This window comes from Kogia breviceps, chromosome X (genome assembly GCF_026419965.1).
Source record: "Kogia breviceps isolate mKogBre1 chromosome X, mKogBre1 haplotype 1, whole genome shotgun sequence".
Taxonomy (NCBI): Eukaryota; Metazoa; Chordata; class Mammalia; order Artiodactyla; family Physeteridae; genus Kogia; species Kogia breviceps.
The window spans coordinates 80560425-80575114 of record NC_081330.1 but is presented as its reverse complement, the minus strand read 5'-3'; the positions used below and the strand labels follow the sequence as shown (position 1 = coordinate 80575114).

At 41.1% G+C, this 14690-nt stretch overlaps 1 protein-coding gene across 11 annotated transcripts in view; it reads right to left on the bottom strand.

Annotated features, from left to right (window-relative positions):
- Window positions 1–14690, bottom strand: part of ARHGEF9 (Cdc42 guanine nucleotide exchange factor 9) — a 248507-nt gene that overhangs the window by 183856 nt on the left and 49961 nt on the right. For 6 of the 11 annotated variants that reach the window (XM_059050989.2, XM_067023131.1, XM_067023133.1 and 3 more), the window contains exon 2: window positions 11233–11412. The exons of 4 other annotated variants lie outside the window; for them this stretch is intronic. In XM_059050989.2, coding sequence (XP_058906972.1) covers window positions 11233–11412 — 180 coding nt within the window. Of the gene's footprint in view, window positions 1–11232; window positions 11413–11506; window positions 11526–14690 lie in introns of those variants that run through there. One more of the 11 variants, XM_059050994.2, reaches the window with a different exon arrangement.

Genomic DNA, 14690 nt, shown 5'->3' with positions numbered 1-14690 from the left:
TTCAAATATCAGGGTCCGATATTTAAGGAATATCAGGGCTCACTGCCCCGTTTTACAGGTAAGAAAAATAAAAGGTACGAAGATATGAAGAAATTATTTTAAAGATCACACTGCTCACAAGTACTTGGATATAAGATGTGAAGTCAGTTCTATCTGATTCTCAGGCCAGTACCCTAGAATTCAAAATACTTCCTAAGGGGCATGAAGTCCCTGTGGAGGACCAGCTAGCTCCAAGCAAATGGAGGTGCTAAGTACATGTGTTTGCAGCTCTCCCTTTCCATGGTAGTTTGTGTTTCTTTCCACCTTTTTCCCCCATCTACCGTTTTTTGTTTGTTTGTTTGATTTTGGTTTTTGGTTTCGCTTACTTCATTTCCTTGCTTCCTTCATGGTCCCTTCTCTCCTCCAAATCATTCTCAGGCAAAAGTTTGATATCAATCATTAACACTTCAGTATGAATAGGCTGAGGCCTTCTCCTCTCTTCTCTGGAGTCTGGATCCTAAAGCAAAGTTGTAATTATAAAATGAAAGGTGATTAATCGGGTTATTTGTCTTTTGATATTAGATTAATCTCCTAAGTATACAAACAGCTCATGCAGCTCAATATCAAAAAACAAATAACCCAGTCAAAAAATGGGTGGAAGATCTAAATAGACATTTCTCTAAAGAAGACAAACAGATGGTCAAAAAGCATATGAAAAGATGCTCAACATCGCTAATTATTAGAGAAATGCAAATCAAAACTACAATGAGGTACTACCTCACACCAGTAAGAATGGCCATCATCCAAAAATCTACAAACAATAAATGCTGGAGAGGGTGTGGAGAAAAGGGAACCTTCTTGCACTGTTGGTGGGAATGTAAATTGATACAGCCACTCTGGAGAACAGTAGGGAGGTTCCTTAAAAAACTAAAAATAGAACTACTATATGACCCAGAAATCCCACTCCTGGGCATATACCATAATTCAAAAAGATTTATGCACCCCAGTGTTCATTGCAGCACTATTTACACTAGCCAGGATACAGAAACAACCTAAATGTCCACCAATAGACGAATGGATAAAGAAGATGTGGTGTATATATATACAGTGCAATACTACTCAGCCATAAAAAAGAACAAAATAATGCCATTTGCAGCCACATGGATTGACCTAGAGATTCTCATACTGAGTGAAGTAAGTCAGACAGAAAAAGACAAATATCATATGATATTGCTTATATGTGGAATCTTAAAAAAAGGGGTACAAGTGAACTTATTTACAAAACAGAAGTAGAGTCATGGATGTAGAAAACTTATGGTTACCAGGGGATGAGAGGAGAGGGATAAATTGGGAGATTGGGATTGACATATACACACTACTATATATAAAATAGAAGAACCTGCAGTATAGCACAGGGAACTATATTCAGTAATCTGTAATGGCCTATATGGGAAAATAATCTTAAAAAAAGAGTAGATATATGTATATATATAACTGATTCACTTTGCTGTACACCTGAAACTAACACAACATCATAAATCAACTATACTCCAATAAAAATTTTAAAAATTAAAAAAAATAAAATAAAATGAAAGGCTTTGATTCCTAATAAAGGGCATCCTGGCTTCAGAGAAATAGTGGGAGAGACATATTTAAGGAGATGAGCCTGGGGCCTGGATATTTACACCTCAGGAATCTCCCTACTCAATTGACACAGGTAGCTCTGTAGAGATCGAAAACAAGCTGTCTCTTAATTTAGACTGTAGCTGCTCAAAGGACAGGAAGACACAGCTTCTGAGCTGAACTGCTTCTTCACACAACCTTGTGTCCTCTTCTGGTGGTATCCACTGGCTTGTGCCTCACAGAAACTGCCTTACCTCCTGGGGATGGGGTGTTACCACCCTCTACTCAATAGCTGTAGTGCAAAGCCAAATCCTTTCTTCTCCACTGGAAAGCTCCATCAAACCAATTTGATATACTATTCTAACTCGATGCAGGCATTTAAACACAGATGATCTTGGTTATAGAATCATGGAAGAAACTCAAACTGGTGCAGACAGGGCCTTTAGAAACTACCTGGTCCAACTCCCTGAATTGTTAGTTGAGACCGAGGCCCAGAAAAGAAAGGCCCTTGCCTGACATCCCCGAGAGAATAAGCAGCAGAGCTGGCCCTTAAACTCAGATCTCTGACTTCCCAGACCAATGCTCCTGCTACCTTCACTGTGTTCTTCTTGTGTGGTAATCTCTCAAGTGTTTCCTCTCTCTATCCCCAAAGAGCCCTATCATTCCCTATTCCTCCACAGAGAATTCCTCCTGTTCAACACACACAAACTGATCTTTGATACACCTACATAGCACATTTCCAATAGAAAAAGGTCACCCAATCTTAAAAGGCTAGAAAAATTTCTTGCCAAAGCTCCCTATTCATATGCCTCTCCTGCCCTCTTAGCATCATTCACCTACTCTTTCACTCCTCTAAGGCAAAAGGCTCAACAAATGTCACCTTGCAACTCAGATCTCACTGGATCTGAGTTCTAATCCTAGTCAAGGCAAGGGCAGGATAGTTTTAGGTCCCCTAACCTAAGTACTGACATGCTCAACTGATCAGTCCAGTCCACCATACTCAGAGAATACCATTCTCAGTGAGGGAGTCTGGTTTCTTGCTTAAGGCCCTGGCCTACTTTGCTTTGTCCCTGTCCTATTGTAGAAGAGAAAATGTCTCTGAAAGGCAATGGTACCTATTTGTATTTAGGCCAGGAGGTATCAGACTCCATTGCTGGCTGGATCTCTAACAGGAATGGTACACACAAGGCCTGAGCCCTCAGACCCTTTGCCTTGTGGCTCATATCCTAGAGATTGGCAACCAGTCTTCATGTCCTCCAGAAATGACCACCCTGAGTTAATCTGAGGGACCAAACCCATTCTGGGAACAGAATTAAAGCAAAAAATGTCAATTCTCTCATTCAGCACTAAGGCATTCTCAAATCGAGTTCTTCAGAGAAGACTCACTTCTGAAAACCAAAAAAGAGACCCATGGGCATCTGAGTATGGTTTTTATGGTGACTCTCTAATAAGCAGGCCAAGGTTCCTGGGAGGAGGCCTCTCGAGATGCCAGATACCCTCAGCCCTTGTCTACCTGGCTCAAGGATGTAGTTTTGCTGAGTGCTGGACAGTCACTTTTGTTCAAAGATTAGTAAATACTGGTAAGGAGATAGTAACAGCAGTAGTAATAATAAGAAGAAAAAGATAAGAGGTTTACCCTGACTCATAATTACATCTATAATGACAGAAAAAAATATATATACATATACAAATATATATATACACTATTATCATGATTTTCCAAAATTTCATACTTCCCAAAGAGCCTCAGAAACAGACCTTATCTCCAAGCACTCAATCAGTCATGGTCTTCCTCTCCTCAGGTCATCAAGATCACCAAGATAGTGTAGACATGGTACCAGGGAGGCCCATACTGATCCCTAAATGAACCTAGTGGTTAGCTACACAGAGAAAAACAGACCCTAGGCCTCAGATCATAGTCTTAAACTCAGGCAGCCAACCAAATTTCCAATTCATGTTATGGATCAACAACAAGGCCTTGGAAGGAAAGCTCCATCATGAAAGGAACAATTCAGAGTGACCTCTACTGGTTCCAGCTCTTAAATATCATCTGCTTAGTGCAAAAAGCAACATGTTTCAAGAAATTGGCGTAGACTACAACATAAGGGCTCACAGCTTTAAAGAAGGAAGTAGTTTAGGCTTTGCTGACAGATGCCCGCCAGGTTCACCAAAGTCCAGGATAATTTAATTATAATCCTGCATGGAGGCTGGGGGATAGACTATATGACCCTCATGGCTGTTTTCAATTTGGGGATTCTAAGAGAGACCTACAGGTGACCTACTTGAATATGGAGGAAATCACCTGGGTCAGGCACCAGCCAGATTTAAGGTTATCTCTGAGCTGGGTGATTCCATATTAAAAAAAAAAAATTCCCCACCAATTAGACAAAGGATAATGTCATCCAAAGTGTGTACATAGTGAGAAGCCATTAAGATGGATCATGTGAATGCAAATGAGTGCTAATAATGCCACTTGAAACTCTAGTATGAAGGAGAGAAATTTCTGTAATCCAGGGAGAAAGGTCCTCCCTGCTAATGTCATCCTCAATTCACAGATCCTGTAATGAGTCAACTCTAGCGTCACAAATAAGACTTTCTGCATAGATGGTTAAGGCTAGAGGTCTTTGTCCACCTGAAGCTTGAATGGATAAACAAGGGCTGGCATGTCTGAACTCATCTCAAGAAATCAAAACACAGTTGCCATTAACCTGAAATGGGAGGTGGGTCCTCAAGTGTTAACAGTCTTGTTAGCAGCCCATGCATACCTTTTCCTGACTGTTCTGTAGACCAGAAAGCACAGGATTAAGATTCAGGAGGGGGTAACATCACTAAAAGTGGCAGATTAGAATGCACAAAGAATCAGGACCTCTACTGAAACAAGCTTTAGCTGGCAAAGACTGACAGACCAACTTTTTCATAATTCTGGAATCTAATCCAAAACTTACAGGAACCAAGGAACCCTTTTATAAAACAATTTTATTGGAGTAGAGTTGATTTACAATGTTGTGTTAGTTTTAGGTGTGCAGCAAAGTTCATCAGTTATACATATACATGCATCCACTCTTTTTTTAGATTCTTTTCCCATATAGGTCATTACAGAGTATTGAGTAGAGTTCCCTGTGCTATACAGTAGGTCCTTATTAGTCTTCTATTTTATATATAGCAGTGTGTATATGTCAATCCCAATCTTCCAATTTATCCCTCTTGATGCAGAAAAGAATGGCTAAAATTTGGTAAGAGAATTTTGAAGCATTTTTGCTAATTTGTCTACCATTCCTGATTCCCCAGCAGCTAAGAGAAAGGTGGCCCACATTCTTCCTGCAGGTTGCTGATGCCAAGGGACTAAAGATCTTGTTCTTAAAATGTTGTGGCTGTGTGTTTTGATCTGTTTGGTCCTTGAGGGCTAGGCACAGAGACTGGCCTTTGTCTTGTACCCCTACCCCCTAAGGCTAAAGTGGCTTTAGAGGTTGTGACTGCCTCTGTTGAAAGACTTAAAGACATACACTGCCCATGTCCACCCAGGGCAAGGGATGGTAGAAGGGGCAAGCAGCAAATGAATCCAATACCACAGGAAGGAAGAGACTGAGGAAAAAGTTTCTTGGGAGAATACTTAGAAGGGCCACTGTGCATACTGAGGAAGTCAGAGTGCAACACACATGCCCTGGACCAGATGCATGCTCAGAAAAAGCCTGAGCGGATTGTAGGCTTGCACTTCTAGAAGATCTGCAGGTTCCATGAAATCAGGAGAGTAGGAGAAGAAGACTAAGGCAGAGTTGTGGGCAGCCTGGGTTAGTGTTGAAGGAATGCCCCAGCTCTGAGCCAAGTTGTAAAGACCAGGATAGTAGTTTGTTTGTTTTGGCTCCAAGTATTTAAAAGCAATCTCTGTCAGGTCACTGGCTGACCAATGACATAATGGAACAGAGATTTCCATGACCACACATGACAAAGAATGCAGTCTTTGCAAAAAAAAAAAAACCCAAAAGATTTGGAAAAGTCACTGAACAAATGGACAATTGTATCCCTCAACAAACAACAGCAACAAACTCTGGGGAAGGAGGAAAATCTTATTTCCAGAGTTATCACACTATAATATTCAAAATACCCAGTTTTCAACAAAAAATTACAAGGCATACAAAGAAACAGGAAATTATGGACCATTCATAGGAAAACAGTAAACTGACAGAAATCATACCTGAGGAAGTCCAGACATTGTACTTACTAGACAAAGACTTTAAATCACCTGTCTCAAGTAAGATTCAGGAGGCCTGGGTTCAAGTCCTAGCTTTGTCACTAATTCCCTACATGAGTGAGAAAGTCACTTGCATTCTCTGAGCCTATGTTTCCTCAGGATTTATAAAATGAAGAAATTAGGATGAGCAGTGGTCACAAGCTGGGGTTACAATTTAGCCTGCTGATATGTTCAGTTTATTCTTCATAGTGTTCCTTTTAAAAATGTGAATTACTGGTCAACATTTTAAAAATATGAATAAAATCCAATTCCTGGCTTTTCTTGAAAAATCTGGAAGATCTGAGTTCGCTGGACTTCCCTACTTCCTATAACCTATTCCACCAATGAGAACCATCCAAGTCACCTTTGCTCCCTTTATATAGGGAATAGATTTCCCACTTGGACACAGGCTCCCACTTAACCCTAGTACAAGACTGCTTTACTCTTGTAAGTTACCTGCCTAGCCCTGTAAATATCTAAGTCAGCTACTCCTGGCCAAGATGGGTCTTTCCAGCTGTAAATCTACTGTGAGTCTAGGGTTTCATACAAGTGAAAAACTTTCCCCAACTGCAACCAAAAAGAGACACTATATAATTAAAAGCCAAGTAACACTCTGGAGCAGTGGGCTTCTCTATGAACAGTAGGGGTTTAATTTCTATTACATCTAATCTGTACAACTGTAAGGAATGATGGTAATGACCTGATTAGCTCATCCTTTCATCTCCTGCATCTATGTAGTCCAGAAACCAGGGAAATCTAGAATTTGAAGAAACAAGGAAAATACGTTCTGACGGCATCTGAGTAGGCTCTTTATTTTCTGAACAAACTCAGGCCTTGTCCCTCAGGCCTCACCTACCACCAACAATAGCAGGTTGTCATGTATTCTGTACAGAGCCTGCCCTCAAGTGGGCAGTAAGCTGTCCCCAGGCCATGGCCCAAAGTCAGAACAAAGTCCAAGTTTTACATGGTGATAAAAGAAATGGACCTGAATGATTTGGAGTTAGGGCCCAGCATGCGAAAGGAGGGCCACCACAGGGATGGGATTTTCTACTTAGAAACACAATCATATCCCAGCAGTCTACTCTCAGCTCCCAGAGGGGAAACTGGCCCAGTAAAGCAGCTGAAGATGTCAACAGTTAGATGTGAGGACTAATGTTCAGCAAGCTGTAAGTCACTTAACCTGACCAATTGCTGGGAAGGTAAATCAACTCCTGCATTGCTCTTGTGAAGTCATATTCCCAGTACAGAAGAGACTTTGAGAACACACACACATACATGTATATACATACAGAATGAAATTCTGAACAACAGGAGAGGCAGATATTTGACTGAATAGAAGATACATAAGCCCAGCAATTTCTTGTATAGTAGCCAAAGTGGTATCACACTTCCTATTTACAGGTATCCAGCATACCTCAGGTTTCAAAGGATTTTTACAAGACTTAATTATCCCCAATTTCAAGGAGGAAAACTGGGCTTCAAAGATGTACAGGAAGCTGCTCAAGCTGCAAACCCAGCAGACTGAGGCAAGAATCTGGGTTTCTCAGATTCCACATTGTTTTTAAACCTGATTAACAACAGGTATGGCTAGCTTGGATAGAACAGCATTAAGCACCATAGATTATCCATCCTAGGGCTGGGATGTTCACACAGCAATGAGTCTTCCAGATAGGAAATGGAGATGCTCCAATATGTCAGTGACCAATTTGGTCCAGTGATCCACAAAGGTATCCGGTTGGTATAGAGTTAGGAGGAAAGTCTTTTCTTTGCCATTATACTTTCATGTTATATGCCAAATAACCTAAGGATGATATTCTCAAGGAGCTACTAAATCTTAGCTCAGGATGAGTCTGGATAAACAAACGAACTATACAACATAGAGGTACAGCATCTCAGGAAACCACCTATCTACGTACCAATAACATCAGTACTAATGAAGATTCAATAGTTCAGTGTGACTCAATGCTACATCCTACCTAGACATTGTCAGAGCTTGAATAGATTCTAGAGAATGTTTCAGAGGTGAAGGAGAAACTAAAAGCCAATGACCATATGTCAAATGTTTGAGAGAGCCAAATTAGAACGCAGGTCTCTCATTTTCTAATATACCTAGCACTGCTTGCACAATACCATTCTACCCTCAACCAATATCAGTGTAGAAGAATGGAAATAGCAATTCTACTTTAAAATACCTACTAGAAAAGAGCCTACATAACTTCCATCATTCAGTTCCTTGAGGAACACACAATCTTACCAGAAATGTAAACCTACACATAAATGCTCATTCATGAGAAATGAAAGGTCTAACTTGGAGTCAATTTTCACATCATTCATACAACAGTCTAACCCCATTTCTTTTTACTGGTGACACCACAACAGCTGGCCACTAAGGTTGCATGGTACTCTCCTTCAGAGATCTGAAGACCATTCAACTATTACTTAAAAAAAAGGTTTGCAATGATCAAATGCTCATTCTGAATACAATCTGAGGCAACATGGAATGCTATCTTAGTTTCTCAAAGAATAAACACTGGTAAAATAGAATAGAATAGAATAGAATATTGGAGCTCATACAATAGAATATTGGAGCTCTAACTTATGATTTAGGCTCTGTCATTAATGCTCCTGGTCTATTGTCACATTCCTCAGTCTCGATATGTGCTATCTGATACAGTAGCAACTAGCCACATATGGCTAATAAACACTTGAAATGTGACCAGTGTGAATTGAGATGTGTATAGAATACACATCAGATTTCAAAGACTTACTAAAATATATCATTAAAAAATTTATAGTGATAATATATGGTATTGTATCATAAAATTTTAGATATATTAGGTTAAGTAAAATATATTAAATTAATTTCACTGTATCTTTTAAACTTTTTTAGTGTGGCTACTAGACATTTTAAAATTATATTTGAGGTTTGTATTTGTAGCTCACATTATATTTCTTTTTAAAAAAATATTTATTTATTTTATTTGGCTGTGTGGGTCTTAGTTCCAGCATGCAGGATCTTCATTGTGGCATGTGGGATCTGTAGTTGCAGCATGAGGGATCTAATTCCCTGACCAGAGATCGAACCCAGGACCCTGAATTGGTAGCACAGAGTCTTAACCACTGGACCACCAGGGAAGTCCCTCACATTATATTTCTATTGGACTGTACTGGCCTAGGCCAAATCGTTCTCAACATCAAAGACTCTGATTTAACTAGCCTAAAGCCTGGGTTTTAGTGTTTGGGTTTTTTTTTTTTTTTTAAGATACCCAAGTGAATTATTTCATTGTGCAGACAGGATTGAGAACCACTAGGCTAGACTCTACACTATGCATGCCTGGCCCAGCCAGTGGTCTTCTCAAAGGTCAGCTTCAGCCCATCCAACAGGCTGCTGGGGGGCTGTGTGCTTGGAGAAACACTCCTCCTGGACTTGGATGTAGGAAAATCAATGCCAGTTCATTGATATTCTGAAGCTTGATTCTGTCATTCACCTCCTGGGGTCATTCTGCCTTGCTCAATATTTTGTCCCACCCCTCGAATTACAGTTTATTATAAAAATGGCATTTCACTGTAGGTGAAATACATGCAGATTTGGGTGCTTTTGTCACTGGGTGCAGTTTAATCCTTCTTTTAAAGGGGGGGGGGGGTTGTCAGCCTAAGACACACAAGCTGTCTGTGTACAGGATCTCATGTTAGTTCCAAAGGCCCATGGTTATTGAAGTGTTCTTTCTAACTACCCCTGGGACCAGTTCATCAACCAACAAAGCTGAGCTGGGACACATAGCATGTGGAAACTCTGATGGAAGACTCCATATAGGTAGAGGAAAAAGGACTGGATATTTAATTAAGAAATTCTCAGGATAGAGGGGATGAGAGGCTATGTTGTCTACCTCCTTGCTTCTGAGCAGTGCCCTCACCTAAATTGCTCTAACTGGATAACAGTGCTTCCTGTATTTGCAGCCCTCCAAGGAAGGAGGCCTCTTTCAACCACTATGACCAGCCTTGATACATAGACCTTATTGGAGTTAATAAGGTGGAGATGGTGGTGGTGATGATGAGGATAATGATGATGATAAAGCAAGTTACCATTTGCTAAGTTCTCACTATGTGCCAAGCACTGTGTCGCATTCTTTACTCACATAGTGATCTCATTTAATCCTCATAAAAAGTCTGCTATTCCTATTTTTCAGATGAGGAAATAAGGCTCAGGAAAGATAAAAGTCTTGCCAAAAGCCATAGAGCTAGGAGGTAGTAAAGCTGAAACTGCATCAGCATCTCAGATTATCTGATTCCAAATGCCCTGCTCCTTCCTTCATGTCACACTTCTATCCTTCTTATCCTGAGACCCACTCTGATCTTTTGCTTGGGGTCAGGACTTCAGTCTTATATTACAAAAGAAACTAACAAAAGATGATAGGCTGTGGTAAGGATGGTCATAAGACATCCTGATGTGGCTTTGGTACTTGTATTGCCACAAATCTGTTTTAGTGTACATTATTTAATTCACTGTGATATCCCCTGTCATGAAATAATTGCCAACACCATTTTGCATATGGGGAAAATCAGAGCTCACAATTACCAAACAGCTGATTCTAGCTCATAACTCCAAGGACGGCCAAGAGCTAGAACACCAGGCCAATGTTCTTTCCCCATTAGCATCCTGCTAATGGGTGACCCAGAGGAAGTGGAAACTGCTAAGAAGCCCCTTCCCAAGAACACCTTCTTTTAATGGCCAGGTTTTTCATGGTACAATGTCAAAGGGGCCAAGGCCTTGCCAGCACTATCAAGCTGCCTGCTTCCCACCCTGGACACATCTTAGTTCCCAGCCACCTTGCAAAACGTAAGATTTGCAATGAGTAAACTCCAAACCCTGGGAGGGTAGGGAGCCCAGACTCTTACATTCACAGCTGTAGACAATCATAAGACAACACGCAGGGGTGTTCACACTTCCCTAAATGAGAGAAAGGAGGCAAAGGAAGCAGAGAGGAGTGGGGAGGGGAGAAAGAGGGTGGGAAGAGATCTATAAAAAGAAAGGATAAAAAAAGAGGAGGCAAGGAAAAGAAAGAAAGCAGAAAAGAGAGAGAAGAAAGGTAAAATTTCATAGCAATATAGAGTTAAAAGCATCTTCAAAACCATCAAGGCAAAAAGGGAAGTGATTTGTGCAAAGTCACAGTGGGTAGAAGGTGGGAGGCAGGAGGTGGGGATTGTTAAACAAGAGAAAAAAAGTCTCAAAACTAGAAGGGCAAAGATTAAAGGAAGCCCGGGCCCTGGGTAGGTGACCAAACACACGGGGAAAAATGTGAGGAGCCACAAGAAGGGGAAGGAGGAGAACAAGGGCTGGTGAGGGGGAGGTCAGGGGCAAGTAACCAAGGAGACAGGAGAGGAGAGTGAAGGCTGACACTCACCCTCACAAAGCTGGCAGGAAACCATCCCTCCTCATCGTCGATCTGGCCCCACCACCAATCCTTGTTGGAAGCATCCAAGACTTTGATGACGTCGCCAGCCTTAAATGCCAACTCCCGGTTGGCCATGGTGACGTGATCCCATACTGCCTCAGCACTAACGATGGAATCTCCAGTGATCAGCTTAGGAGACAAAATAAGAATGTGTTCAGTCCACACATCTAGCTACCTTACTTTCCCCCCTCCCCAAATCTCTACTACTTATGGAAAAACTCACATATTAGTGATGAAGGGTAGGGTAATGAAGATGACATTGGGAGAGCAAGTTCCACTGGACTACAAGACAAATAATGCTATTAACTCTCCATTAGCCAGTGGGTAGAATGACCCAGAATGTGTATATGGACTACACAGGCCTCATGATTTTATCCCTACTCAAGATCTCCTTCCCTAGAGAAGAAAAAGCTCCAATCCATTTCTCCTTGGTACTTCAAGGCAGCCCTGGATCTGGAATAGGTGGAGAGTCTGAAACCAATGGCTAAAATTAGGCTCGAGCATATTTGTTATAAATTCTCTGTGCTCCTCCCCCTTTCTTCTTCTTCTTTGGAACTGTCCAATTGAGAGTTGGTGATACATTATTTAATCCTACTGTACCCCACCCTCAGGAGTTACAGACCACAGCATTCCTTACATATAATGGACCCCAGTCCTGCAGGCTCCTGTTCTCACCCACACATGATGCTATCCAGAGAGGTCATGTGTTCACAGGTATGAAAGAATATGGCATTCTGTGATGCCTTGCTCCCAAGAAACTCGACACTGTCACAGATTCACTCAGTGATTTAAACAACCACCCTGTAATATACACAGGGAATCTAGGTTGACTTCTGCATCTGATAGATGGCAAAACTGAGCCATAAGCAAGTTAAGGGGTAAGCTCAGTTTCACTCAGCAACGCAGGGGCTATGCACAGAGCCTAACCTTGGTCATTAGAATTTGTGGCCAGAGGACTTGGCTCCACGTAGCGTCAGGCAGACATCTATGCCACTGTCACATAAACACACACCCACATATGTTCATGAACTTGTCTACACACAGTGATGAGGATGGGTGTGGGGGAATAGTTAGTTTCTCTCTGGCTACCATCCTGACCACTGTGTTATGTATTCTTCTTTTTCCCCCAACTGGTTCCAGCCTGTATGGGTCATCAATCTTTCTGGCATTTGGAGGAACAATTTCCAGAATAGAGAACATATGTCTTGTCAGGCAAAGGACTCAAACATTCCTTCCCCAGAACTGAATTGCTGAACATGTCATCTAGAAGTCATCTTTTCCATCAGCCTACTTTAAGGAAGGACCCCAAGGCAATTATGGCTCCACAAGACCCAAGTCAAAACAATTTGAAGATAACAGAGACAGAATATGGAACATGCATCCTCTCACACAGGTCTGCCTTCCAACATACCATCCAGAGAATAACCCTATGGTCATGATATTAATGCATAACACATCACACATAGGAAAAACACACACACTGATCTTTTGACTTAGTTAGGGTATTCTGTTGGTTAGCTCCTGCATGAGGCATCCTTCATGGCTCAGGGGTCTAGCCATAGAGGGAGGTCCTCAGCTTGGATGTAAAAGAGATTTCAAATAGGACCTTTTATAATGTCACCTTTAAAGTACCTCATGCTTTACTGTTCACAAAGTGTTTTCACATCTACTGCATCACTTTATCCTTACTGAATGAGCTGGATCTTACTATTACCCATATTTTAAAGATAAAGAAACTGAGGCTCAGAGTGGTGACCTGGTCCTCTGGCCAATCACACATGTAATAAATTATGCAGCTCAGTCTTCTGACTGTATATGCACAAATACCTATCATGCCATACTACCAATGTTTACTAATAAGCTAAAATGAACTCACAGAACTCCATTCATAATATCATAAACCAGATGGCTCCATTCTTCAACCCCAAAGAAAGACTTGGACAGCCACCTTCAGTCACTGGTGCCCCTAAGAGGAGATTCATTTGTATGTTGAACTTGCTTTCTTCCAATTACACTAAAAGTCAATATCTTCTTGTTCTGGCCTCAGTGGAGAAGAAGAATTGCTGGTCACTGGCCTCAATAAAATAAGTTTTCACAAAGAAGTCTCCCCTCTCCTGCCAAAGATGGGTACCAACAGGGTGCCGCTAGAGCTTGATAAGCACATACAGCTCCAACTCAGAGCACCATGAGGGCTTATAGTCTAAAGATATATCATTGACTTTTTTTCTTCCTATATTTATACTCAGTTTTCCTTTTTTAATTTAATTTAATTTTTTAACATCTTTATTTGAGTATAACTGTTTTACAATAGTGTGTTAGTTTCTCCTTTACAACAAAGTGAATCATTTATACATATACATATGTTCCCATATCTCTTCCCTCTTGCGTCACCCTCTCTCCCACCCTCCCTATCCCACCCCTCTAGGTGGTCACAAAGCACAGAGGTGAACTCCCTGTGCTATGCGGCAGCTTCCCACTAGCTATCTAATTTACATTTGGTAGTGTGTATATGTCCCTGTCACTCTCTCACTTCGTCACAGCTTACCCTTCCCCATCCCCATATTCTCAAGTCCATGCTCTAGTAGGTCTGTGTTTTATTCCAGTCCTACCACTAATCTCTTCATGACATTTCTTTTTCTTAGATTCCATATATATGTGTTAGCATACGATATTTGTTTTTCTCCTTCTGACTTATTTCACTCTGTATGACAGACTCCAGGTCTATCCACCTCATTACAAATAACTCAGTTTCATTTCTTTTTATGGCTGAGTAATATTCCATTATTTTATCAAGGGTCAAAGAGCATCTTGGCATCACTTACCAATGCTCTGCTCAGGACTCTATCTGTGATGCTGTTTGAATTACCCTAGTCCCATATCTGGCTGATTCCACTGCCTGTACTTTTTCTACAGTGCAGTCTTCTTTTGAGGGACTCATGCTTGGATTCTCCCAGCAGCACTTGGCTCATTCTTGTCCCCATTTCATCCAGTTGACCTGCCTAGGCAAAGTCACAAAGTCCAGCTATGCCCTGGACAAGGCCAATCCCTGGATAGGACCCAGTGGCCACAAACCAACTGGCAAGCTTGTTGGCACTGCCTACTTGGAATCAACAACAGAACTAGGCAGCACTTCAAAGATCATCACCCTTAATCCCTCATTTTATAGATCAGGTGTAATATAGCAGGAGTGACTTGCCTAAGGTCACCAGATGACCAGTCTAGTGAACCATTTTTTCCCAAACATAACACTATAGATAGAGAATGTGGAAAAAGAACACTTGTATTTAAGACCTGCTAAAGAAGGGATGATAAAGATGATAATATTAGCTAATATAGAGCACTAAATATATGTAAGGCACTATTCTAAGCACTTTACACATATCAACTCATTTAATCCTCACAGCAAC